This window comes from Zootoca vivipara, chromosome 9, assembly GCF_963506605.1.
Source record: "Zootoca vivipara chromosome 9, rZooViv1.1, whole genome shotgun sequence".
Taxonomy (NCBI): Eukaryota; Metazoa; Chordata; class Lepidosauria; order Squamata; family Lacertidae; genus Zootoca; species Zootoca vivipara.
This window is the reverse complement of record NC_083284.1, coordinates 35,575,136-35,587,325: the sequence shown is the minus strand read 5'-3', so window position 1 is coordinate 35,587,325 and position 12,190 is coordinate 35,575,136. Positions and strand designations below refer to the sequence as shown.

The window sequence follows — 12,190 nt, the reverse complement described above, 5'->3', positions numbered from 1 at the left end:
TGAAAACATAACATAAACATAACTTAACATAACACAACTCAAATAACTCATGTAACATAAATATAAATATAAATATAACAAAAATATAACAAAAACATAACAAAAAATCTAACCAAATATAATAAACATAACATAAGAAAGGCAAAATCTAAGAAACCCATAACCTCAAAATTATAACAGGCAAGCCTAGAAAAGCTGAAAACTAAATAACCAGAAAAAAAGAAAAATTAAACTAAAAATTAAAATTAGAATTAAAATACTTCCGATTGTTGACTAACCACTTACCCTTCTCTTCTCTTTTAGCTTGATTTCTTCTTCAATTGTTTTTTAGACCACCTGGTATAGGTGCATCTTCTTCGCCTATCTAGTACAATTCACTCTTTATACATTCTTTAATTTAAGCAAATCACCAAATCTGATCTTATCCCTTCTTTTTAAAAATAAACCTCTAATAATTTCCATTCATTTTGAATTTCTTGTTTAGTAATATTTCTTATCGCCGCTGTCATCTTAGCCAAATTCATGTATTCTACCATTTTAATTTTCCAATCCTCTACCGTTGGTACCCCGTCCCCTTTCCATTTTTGCGCAATGAGCGTCCGTGCTGCGGCACCCCCGTACAATAATGTATTTCTTCTATCCTTGGGTATCTTATCAGGGATCATACTTAGCAGAAACAATTCAGGTGTTTTTTCAAATGTTATCTTTAGCATGCTTTTTAATTTTTCATATATTCTATTCCAAAATTCTTGTACTTTTTTACACTGCCACCAACAATGCATATATGTCCCTATTTTATCTTTACATTTCCAGCACTTGTTAGATCCCACTTTATAGATTTTCTTTAATTTTGGGGGGGTTAAATGCCATCTGTAGGCCATTTTCATTATATTTTCCTTAATTGCTGTGCATGCTGTAATCTTATGCTCTCTACCCATAATTTGTCCCATTGCACGCTATAAATTGTTCTCCCTGTCTTGCACCCATTTTATCATAGTACATTTAACTTCTTCATCTTTCAAACTCCACTCCAATAGATATTTATACAAATTTGCCAATTGTTTCCCCCCTTTTTCAATTAACAATTCTTGTAATTTTGACTCCTTATCTTGGAACCCAATTTCTTTATGTTTATTAAATATGCTTTGAATTTGGTTACATTGCAACCAGCTTACACAATCACCTTTTACCTGATTATATGTTTTCAATACATATTGTCCGTTCTTCTTTACTATCAACTCTTGATACGTTATCCATTTTTCTTTCTTTGCCCCACCGCTCAAGGCCGTCATTTCAAATGGTGATATCCACCAGGGTACTTTTGGTTCGAGGATCATTTATATTCCTTCCATATCTTAAATAATGAATTTTAATAACGTGGTCCGTAAATTCTTTATACCTTTTTTCTTTATCGTTCATGAGATATGTATGCCATCCATAACTGTACCTGAATCCCTCTATATCCAGCAATTCTTTATCCTCCAATACAATCCATTCCCTAACCCAACACAGGTTTGCTGCCGCATAATATATTTTTAGATCGGGTACCCCCCACCCCTATCTTTACTGTCTGTTAATAATCTATATTGAATTTTTTTATTCCCCCAAATAAATTTACTTAATTCTCTCCTCCAATTTTCGAATACTTCTTTTTCCCCTATAATAGGTAGCATTTGGAACAAAAACAGGAATTTAGGTAAAATTGACATTTTTATAGCTGCAATCCTTCCCATCATTGACAAATTTAGATTTGCCCATCTATCCAGATCCTTTTTAGCTTGTTTCCACATGTTTACATAATTATTTTCATATAAATTTATATTATTTATTGTTACTACTATTCCCAAATATTTTAAACTTTTTACTATTTCCCACCCCGCTTCTAATTCCAGTTCCTCTCATTCTTTTCCTCTTACATTTTTTATAATCATTTTGGTCTTTTCCTTATTTATTTTAAATCCAGCTACCTCTCCATACTTTTTCAATTTGATTTTAAGATTTGATTTTAATTTTTGGGGTCCTCCAATATCAACATAATATCATCCGTGAATGCTCTGATTTTAAATGTACTATTTTTAATTGATAAACCTATAAATTCTTTATTTTCCTTTATATCCATTTTTAAATATTATATTGATAAAATAAACAAAAGAGGGGATAATGGGCATCCCTGTCGTGTCCCTTTTCGTATTTCGAATTGCTCTGATGTCTCGCAATTTATCATTAATTTTGCCGACTGCTTCTTATAAATCACATTTATCCCTTTCATGAAATTCCCTTCGATTCCAATTTTCTCCATTGCTTTTTTTCATGAAATCCCAAGCCAGATTGTCAAATGCTTTTTCAGCGTCCAAAAAGATAAATGCCACCTTCTGGCTTGGGTTCCAATCTAGATATTCGATTGCATTCAAAAGAATCCTCATATTATTGGCCATCTTCCTTTTTGGCAAAAAGCCTTGTTGCTCCGTTCCAATTATTCTATTCAAAATTCCTTTTAGTCTTTCTGCTAGGATTGTGGCAAAAATCTTATAATCAGTATTTAAGAGAGATATGGGTCTGAAATTCCCCACCAGATCTTTCTTTACATCACTTTTTGGAATAAGGACTATGGATGCCTGTTGCCAAGATTCAGGGAATTCTCCCTTCTCCAAACTTTCATTGATTAATTTTTGATAAATTCCCATTAATTCTTCTTTAAATATCTTATAATGTTGACTTGAAAGCCCATCTGGGCCTGGGGATTTTCCCTGTTTTAATTTATTTATGGCTCCTATAATTTCTTGCTGTGTTATCTGTTTATTTAATGCTTTTTTTCTCTCCTCCTTTAATTTGGTCAAATTATGATTCTCAAAATGCTTCTCTAATTTCCTTTTACTTATTTCTTCCTTCTTATATAAATTCCTATAATGTTTTATGAAACATTTTTGTATATCTTCTCCTTTTGTCCAATTTTTATCCCCCTCTCTAATATTTGTAATCAATCTGTTTTCTTGTTTTTTCCTTAACTGCCAAGCTAACAATCGTCCAACCCCCCCCCCCCCGATTCAAATGTTTTTTGTTTTGCCCATTTTATTTTATTTTCCAATTCATTACCAATCAATATAGACAACTTTTTTTGGAGAATTTTGATCTGCTTTGCCACTTTTATATCCTTTGGATTTTTCCCTAATTCTTTTTCTTTTACCTCAATTTCCTTTTCAATCCTATTCACATTTTCTCTCCTCTTCCTGTTAATTCTGCTTTTCTGCTGTATATAGATACCTCTTATGAAAGCCTTGCTCGCCTCCCAAACTGTTGTTATATCCACACCTTCTTCATATTTATTTGGAAAATTTCTTTTAACAATTTTCTAACCTTTGAAACAAACATTTCACCATTCAATATTCTCTTATCTAATCTCCACCTTCCTATTTTCCTATCCTTATCCTTCAGCTTTACCATTACTGGGTTGTGATCCGTTATAGATTTTGCTAATATATCACACTTTGTTACCTTTATTAATAATTTTGCGGATAGCCACATCATGTCTATCCTCGCCGCCGATTTTTTTGAATCTGAATAGTGGGTATTTCTTTTTTCACTGGGATTATTTAACCTCCAACTATCTTTTAGCTCAAAATTATGTACTATATGCCAAAAATCCCTTGGTAATTCCCTCTTATTTTTCTTCCCTTTGCCTGTTCTATCAAGATTTGAATCTGTTACCCTATTGAAATCTACCACCAAAATAATTTCTTCCTCCTCTATTGTACCTCCCATTTGATCCCCCAGTCTTTTGAAAAAAATTGATTTACCTCCATTGGGTGCATAAATATTGATTACAACCAAATTACCTCCTGGCAAATACAATCTAGTACCCACTACTCTTCCCTCCTCATCCTGGAATTTTTTTTTCTTGCTCTGATGGTCTTCCTAACATATGTGGCTACTCCTCTCTTCTTTTTCTTGTCCAAGGACACATAAACTTCTCCCAACTTTTGGTTTCCCAACACTTGTCCATGCTTTCTAGATACATGTGTTTCCTGGAGGAATACCACATCCCACGACCCTTTTTTCAAAATATGTTCTATCTTGTTCCTCTTAACCTTATTATTTAGGCCATTCACGTTCCACAAAAAGATATTAATATTCATGTCTTTAATATTAAAAAATTAAATCAATATTTCTCTATAACACAAGCTTGGGAAAAGAAAGCAAATGGTATATCTTGGAATTCCAATTATTAATTCCATATAATGTATAACATATACATTAACATATACATATAAAGGCCAAAAAAAAAACCCCAGCAGCTAGAGACTTTCGCTTATTTAAAGATTAAATCTGGTGACCCTACTATCTCACAATCTCAATCAAGCTTAACCCTCAATTTGCCCTGTTTTTTAGGGGTTCGGGTCAAAATTGTTTAGCCTTTTTAGAGAGAGGGAGTGCCCCATTTTAAGCCCTGTTTTATTGGGGTTCAGGGAGGAAAGTTAGTTCCGTTTTGGGGGTGTTCTGGGAAAATTTAAGGGAGGGGATTAGTCACTCACCAAAAGATCGCTGTGGAAGCAATCTGCCTCACAGCAAGCTTCCGTGCCAGTGATCAGGAGAAAATGCAGGGAGGGGAGAGGGACCGGGGCCAGGTGCTCTTGCCTCTTAGGCAAAAGCAAAGGAAAAGGAGACCACAAACCTCCCAGGGATCAACCAATTGCTGCCCAGCCGAGGCAGGGCAAAGGAGGAGGCTGCTTTTGGGGGGTGAGGGGAGAGAGGGAGGTCAAGGCTTGCTCGCTTGCTCACTCAGCCGGGGAAGATGGTGCCTTTGAGTAACACTGCATGGACATGCTCAACCAGTTCCTGTGGGTGATTGCGGGGTTACTGGCAGCTGTTGGGAAGCTAGTTCTCTAGTAACACTTCTTTATTAAAGCAAACAAGACTAAGCTCTGAGGAGAGGAAAGCTACATTTATAGGGACAGACGGGGGACTAGCTAGAAAGGCATACATTTTGGAGGGAACAATATCAGGCAATCACAGTGCTGCCTTTTGGAGGAAACCAATAAGACAGAGGATCCAAATACAGCAGCTTAAATGAACCAATAGTAGCTGTACCTTCTGGAACCAAAAGGCAGTTACTTTACCCTAATGCAAATACATACAATAGTAATACAGATATAAAATCCTTTGACTCAATACACAATATTATCGAACAAAATAATGAGTAAAAAAATTACATATTGTAGGCAAAGTGTGCACAATGATGCATATACTAGTGAAAACCAGATAGTGAATGCCAGATGGGTGGGGTATAAATAATAATAAAAAAGAAAAGAAGATAATATACAAAAAATCATTGTATTAGTTGGAGTTGCTTGCAAAATGTGTATACGTATTATGCAAAAATTGCACGAAACGTGTCTATTAGGAGAAATTTGCACTCCAGTGTTAATACACTTTCATGAGGATTAAAACAAATTTTGCAAGCTGATGTGGAAATGTGGAGAACTGAACTTAAGTCTGAGAACCTGAAATTGACTCATTCAACCATCCCTATTTGAGAAGAACATCTTTGATGGAGAAAGAAGTAATCTGTATCCCATCACTCCTCTGATTGAATTTACAGCTCTCTGCACCTTATTTGTATTTTTAAAGAAGAATACAATGCATTGGCAGAGTGTTATCTGCCATGTAATGTCCACTTCCACACTCAGTCTGTTTATGCTCTTTCTTCCATCTGTAAAATATTCCCATAGAACATTAAATGGAAGACCTATCATAAAATAACTATAAGTTAAATATTTAATGCATTATTAAATTTGCCCCAATAATGTGTTTTGCAGGTACCTTTTTAGAAGTGGAAATAGCATACATCCAGGAGATATAATAACTGATGCTACTGTAGAAGTTTTACCCAGTGCTGTAAGTACCTCAGCTCTCCCACAAATAGAAAGCATTTCAAATCTTATTATTACTATTAGGGAGAAGTCTTGCTCTTTTCTTAATATTCTTGGCCAGCAGTCATAACCTGTCAGGATGTTACCATCTCAACCTCATATGGGACAGTTTTGTGAAAATTCTGCTTGGAGAGAAGCATCTCTCCTATTTTATCTCATTCAGGCACTGCTTCTGATCTGACTTCAGCATGTGGTGGCAGAATGTGCTTGACTGCCATGGCCTTTGGCAGCACTGCAGAAGTAAACCATGGCTGCCATAGTGCAAAAAAACAATAATTAGTTAATCTGTTATTGGAGCAGAGAGTAGGCTTTGAGGATCGGTAGTGTATGTCTTACAGGCACAGGCACTTATATATATATTGCTCTGATAACACCTTGTGAGTTTGATCACCTAAAAAAAGTGGGGAGAAATGAAAGTTGGGCCTGCCTTGTAAATTTTCCTCCTGCAGATCCTTTGACTAGCAATCTTTTATTTGTTGTAGCCCAGGGATGGGAGACCTGTGACCCTGCAGGTACTGTTGGACTCCAACTTGGGAAAGAGTCATAGCTCAGTGATAAAGCACCTGCCTTGCAAGCAGAAGGTTCCCGATTCAATCCCTGATGGCATCTCCAGGCAGGGCTGGGAGAGACTCTTGCCTGAAATCCTGGAGAGGCAATGACAGTCAGTGTAGACACTATTGAGCTAGAAGGACCAATTTCTGCTTCCTACATTCCTAACTCCTGTCAGCCTCAAGGAGCATGACCAATGCTCAGAGATGATGGGAGTAGTGGCCCAGAAACGTTTGGAAGACCACGTGTTTCCTATACTGTTGTAGTCAACTGAGGTAATTGGCCCATGAAGTGTTCAGTGTTTCCATTGTGTTGTACACAACTGAGAACCCAGCAAATTATGCAACATATTGCAAATTGATAGGCAATTTACTGACTGTTGCCAGAAATGTACTCACCAGAGCTTGGAAGGAAAGCAAATCTCTGGGTTTAATACATTGTGCTTTGAAACAATAGTGAACAAACTGGTATAGTATAAATGAATATGGGAAGGTAAGCTGTCAGCCAAAACTTTTATGCAACTAAGAATCCCTTGATTAATTACAGTGGTACCTCTACTTACGAATTTAATGCGTTCCGAACACACATTTGTAAGTCGAAAAAAATGTAAGTCAAATCCCATAGGAATGCATTGGGAGAAAAAATTCGTAAGTCGAAGCAACCCTATCTAAAAATTCGTAAGTAGAAAAAATCCTATATAAACTGCATCCAAGATGGCGGACAGAGCTCCATTTGTAAGTAGAAAAATTCGTAAGTAGAGTTATTTGTAAGTAGAGGTACCACTGTATTGGAATACCATTTATTTCTCTGATTTGAAAATTGTCCTTAAACATGTAAAAACTGAGAGAAGGAAAACACTCAAAAGAGTATATGACAGTATATAGTGAATAACTTTGCCCAGGGAAAGTTAAAATATGTTAACAGCATACATAGTTGTTACAAACTAATTTAAAACTGGAATTGATTAGTTGGATATCATGGGTTATCACATGGGTAGCACTATTGGCTAGGGAGATTTGCAAAAGGGAAATGTGCACAAGAAGGCTCTGCTTTCCTTTTGGAAAACAAGTTAGGATTTTCTTTCTTTTTATTTGTTGCAGGAGATAGACTTACCGCCTGGAGGAGCCAATTCAGGGAATTTTAAAATCGTAAAAACTCAGGATGGATATTTTCGAATAGGTAAAAATATATATTCTAAGATGGTTTCAGCTTGGTTTTTATATTCTTCTAAACTGCAGCACAGCTTAATTTTTTGCAATAATTTAGGGGGTGGGATCCAAAAGTTGTACTCCTTTCACGACAATGTTGCATGAGAAAGTTGAAATACTTTATTTTAATACCGATTAGAATGTGATTGTGCTTATGTAGCCAAAACCACACTACCCCATTCAAGAAAGAGGTATTAGCAGCTGGCTAAGGGTGGGCACCAAAACAGCTCATCAGAGCAGGAAGACAGGAAGAAGAAATGGGGGAAAGACATGGAGATAAGGAAGAAGAGAAGGAAGGAAGGAAGGAAGGAAGGAAGGAAGGAAGGAAGGAAGGAAGGAAGGAAGGAAGGAAGGAAGGAAGGAAGGAAGGGGGGATATACAGTAAAAGGTTGAAGGTCTCAAGAAAGCAACACAACACAAGAGAAGAAAGGGGTAGCAAGATTGTGTTTAGTGTTGGAACATTAGGGGGGCCTGATGTGTGAATGCTACTGCCCTGCCACCCAGTGACTGCATGGCAGAGACAGAATTTCATCTCACTTATTGCATAGCCTACTCTGGTCTATATGACAAAGTCATGTCAAGTGTGCATTACTGTGCAAGTGTGCACATCGCTTCAGTCTAACTTCTAACCATAATGGTCTGTTCTCCTATCAGTGTCCTTAGCATGTTTGGCTGTGGGCTGCACCTATGGTAAAGAACATGGCCTCATCAAAGAAAGGGTGTGGCCTCATCCCAGCCTGTAAAAGGCTATCTTTGGGGGACTGAAAATTGCATCTACTCGTGACTTTGCCTTAGTCGAAAGAGATAAATTAGGGGCACCTGATTTTCTCTGATACCTGCTCCACCCTGTAAGCTTTCGTTCTGTGTCATATATCATTCTGTTCTGGAAGGTCCCTCCACCCTCAGGAGCACCTTTGTTGAGGAGCAGGGATACAAAGAGCCCATTTGGGTTGAGGGGATTGTTGAAACTTGGATGTCCTAATTGTTGAAAATTGCATGTGCCAAAGCACTTTCCACAAAGGCAAAGCCACCACTGGCTACAACCTGGAGCAAGGAAATAACACCTTTTTTTCAAACTGCTATGCAGGATCATGAATTGGAAACAAAAGTCACAGGTTTGCATTGCACAGTTTTAACATTACAAAGATATGCACAAAGTTTCTATTTTAATATGATAGTATACTCACTTAATCCGGGACACGGGTAGCACTGTGGGTTAAACCACAGAGCCTAGAGCTTGTCGATCAGATGGTCAGCGGTTCGAATCCCCGTGACGGGGTGAGCTCCCGTTGCTCGGTCCCAGCTCCTGCCAACCTAGCAATTTGAAAGCACGTCAAAGTGCAAGTAGATAAATAGGTACCGCTACAGTGGGAAGGTGTTACAGAAGGTGCGTTGTGACTACTCTAGAGTAACGATTCTCCACACCGTTGCCTTTTCATGCTTTTATTATGTGCAGGCTATTTACAGTGTTAGAGCTGTACAGGATACATGTTTTCAGTCTCACACAGAACCCTGGAATGGAGATTCCCGCGTTTTCTTCCAACATAAGAGATTCCAAATCTCCTCCCCCGTTTCCGGCGGCGTAATTCCGGAACCGGAGGGAGGCAGGCTCTCCTTTCCATGTTTTCCTTCTCCCCCTCTTCCCTCTCTCTCTCTCCCTGTCTACCTCACAGCAGAGGCTCCGCCATCCTGCCGGAGCCCTGTCCCCTACTTCCTCCTTCCCCACTGGACTCTTCCCCTTCGCCGCTGACGCTGGTGCTGGGGGAGGAGCTACTACTCCTCAGGATGGGAGGGGGGCTTCTGTACCCTTTGTCCCTTACAGAAGGTATACAGCGTTTCCGTGTGCTGCTCTGGTTCGCCAGAAGCGGCTTAGTCATGCTGGCCACATGACCTGAAAGCTGTATGCTGGCTCCCTCAGCCAATAATGCGAGATGAGCATGCAATCCCAGAGTAGTTATGACTGGACCTAATGGTCAGGGGTCCCTTTACCTTTTTATACCCACTTCATTGATGTCCCATTAAGACGTAAAAAAATGCAATATTAATTTATTTAACTTTGTACCTTATTTGATGTAATATAATGTAAATATAAAATAAGATTATTATTTTTTTTACTATTCTGGGAAAACAAGTTTATTACAGCATATACCAAAAATAATGTTTTCATTCACATATAGGCACATTCAAAAATGGAATAGCAGATGGCACCGTCAACCCAAACTTAGGAAATATAAAAGCTCTTCGTTTATCTATCCATTCTAGTTCTCCTACGTGGTTGTTACTGAGTGAGGTAAGCATGTAGGAATAAAGAACTAGTCAAAAGATAATTAACAGAGCACTCCTAAGCTCAGATCTGTTAGTTGGAAGGGGTTAAGATGGAGCAGAAATACCCCTCTGCCAGGGGAGAGGAGCTCTGATGACGAGGCACCTGTGCCTGCAAAGCCTCAGTACAACTACAAATAATTCAGCAGTTATAATTTACTGTCAGTGGTGTTTCCACAGTTGGTAGGTTCTGAAATGGGGCATTCTAGGGACAGTGTCGTGTCAGAGGCCGCCTAGGGATCATGAGAGCCAAAGACCCTCAGTTCCCCCTAGAAACCCAGGATTGCACCCATTAACTGTGCAAACATGGAGGTGGCATAGGTTTCTTTGAATTGCTCATATTGAGCAGGGATTGAAGAGACGAAAGTAAAGCCCCAGTTGCTGAGTACATAGAGGGGAGGAGCGGGTGGGACCATGCAGGTAGGCTCCATCACCCCACCTGCTGAAGTCCTTGAAAACCCAGCTATTTGGCAAGCAACTGCACCGGGCAGTCCATTGACAGCAACTGAAAGAGTCTGAAGCCATCAAAGCAGCCATCCATGGGCGTAGCCGGGGGGCATGGAGAGCTGCCCCCCAATCAATAAAAATACATAGCAAGCTGAGGTTCTGCCGCTCCTAACAAAAGGCCTGCCCCTCCCAAATCCTGGCTACCCCCACACAGCCATCTCCCTAACTGAGCATAGTTCATTCTCCCCACCCCCCGCACCGATCAAAACCAATGAGGTGAATTTAGCAAATGGGGAAAAAAGAAAAGGGGGGGGGAAATCACCACCAGTTTCTCTGACCAGCTCCTAGCTGCCAAGTCTCCCGCTTTTCGTGGGAAACCCCCGTATTTTGTTACCATTTCCCGCTGTCATCCCGAATTGATTAATATCCCATTGGCGGCCATGTCCCGGCTCCTGGCTGGACATGCGTAGAAGCGACTTCCGGTGCCGCTCTGCCCATGTCTGGGTACTGGAAATCGGGCAGTGCCGGCACCGGAAGTCGCTTCTATGCATGTCTGGACATGCGGACAAGTGACTTCTGCTGCCGCGTCACTGCTGATCCCGGATTTTTCAATCCGGGAGTTGGAGGGTATGGACCAGCCTTAAACCATCAGAGCTTTGGAAATAGCATAACATTTGCCAGTTCAGTTCCCTCCTATATTAGAATTGCTCTTTAAGCACTCTCATATGTAAGTCCAAGTGCAATAGTTTGCAAGAAGGCCTTTTATGTCAGGTGTAGGAGAAGAGCCTTTGCAATTAATGAGTTTAGAAGTGTGGAGACATTTTAGAATTTTCCTGTTTTCCCATTCAGTAGCATTCTGAATTAGTAAATGGAAGATTGCATAAAAGGGAGATGGTTGTGCGCTTTCCATTTTTAAAAATTCCACATGCCATTTAGCTGGGAAATGTCTTCCAAAGTACTTCCAAAGCTTTGGTTTTACTGTTAATTCTTCTGGTGTTTTATTTTGCAACATCTTCTGACAGAATTGTTGATACTGATTGGTCTGTAATATTTGACCTACCGGTACAGAATTCTACCTACAGAATATCTTACTGAGAGATTTGGAGGAAACAACTGCAAATTATGTAAAGATGTTATAAGCAAACAAACGAAGATAAATGTTCTCAGTATTCCATAAATGTTGACCAATAAATTCTCATCTCTTTTTATGTAGATATTCATAATGATGCAGTTGGACGAGAATAAGAAAAAAATACTTCTTTGAGAATATGAAAATCTTGAATGCTACATGGAAACAAGGCCATCTAGTGGTAGCAGCAAAACTGTCAACTATAAAATGTAATCTCCTTCCTAACACTGTACAGTGTAGTAAGAGAGGGGATAATGCTACATTAAATCTTTTTCTTTCTTTTTTTGAAATACTGATAATATATTACCAACAGGCCCTTTGTAAATAAAAATACTTTCAATAGCTTAAACAAATAAGGATGCAGTCCTATCCACACATTCAGGGTATTAAAAACCCATAGGATTGCACTGTAAATACCACATGTTAATTTATTGTACAGTAGATTAGCAATACACCTTTTTTTTTAAAAAAAAAAACAACAACCCATAGGCCATGATATTGCCAAAACGACATACCTTTAAAGTCCTATTACAGCTGAAGGATTTTTTTTTTAAAAAAATCTTTATTTATTTGATCCCTTTTATCCCTAGCAAGTAGCTCAGGTAATG

At 38.7% G+C, this 12,190-nt stretch overlaps 1 protein-coding gene across 2 annotated transcripts in view; it reads left to right on the top strand.

The window, feature by feature from the left end:
* The window catches only part of MGAT4D (MGAT4 family member D), a 41,627-nt gene extending 29,667 nt beyond the window's left edge, over positions 1-11,960 (top strand). For both annotated transcript variants that reach the window (XM_060278613.1, XM_060278612.1), the window contains exons 12-15: positions 5,814-5,892; positions 7,577-7,655; positions 9,862-9,974; positions 11,667-11,960. In XM_060278613.1, the coding sequence (XP_060134596.1) occupies positions 5,814-5,892; positions 7,577-7,655; positions 9,862-9,974; positions 11,667-11,717 (322 nt within the window). In that variant the 3' untranslated portion in view covers positions 11,718-11,960. The remainder of the gene's footprint in view (positions 1-5,813; positions 5,893-7,576; positions 7,656-9,861; positions 9,975-11,666) is intronic.
* The last annotated feature ends 230 nt before the right edge of the window (positions 11,961-12,190 follow it).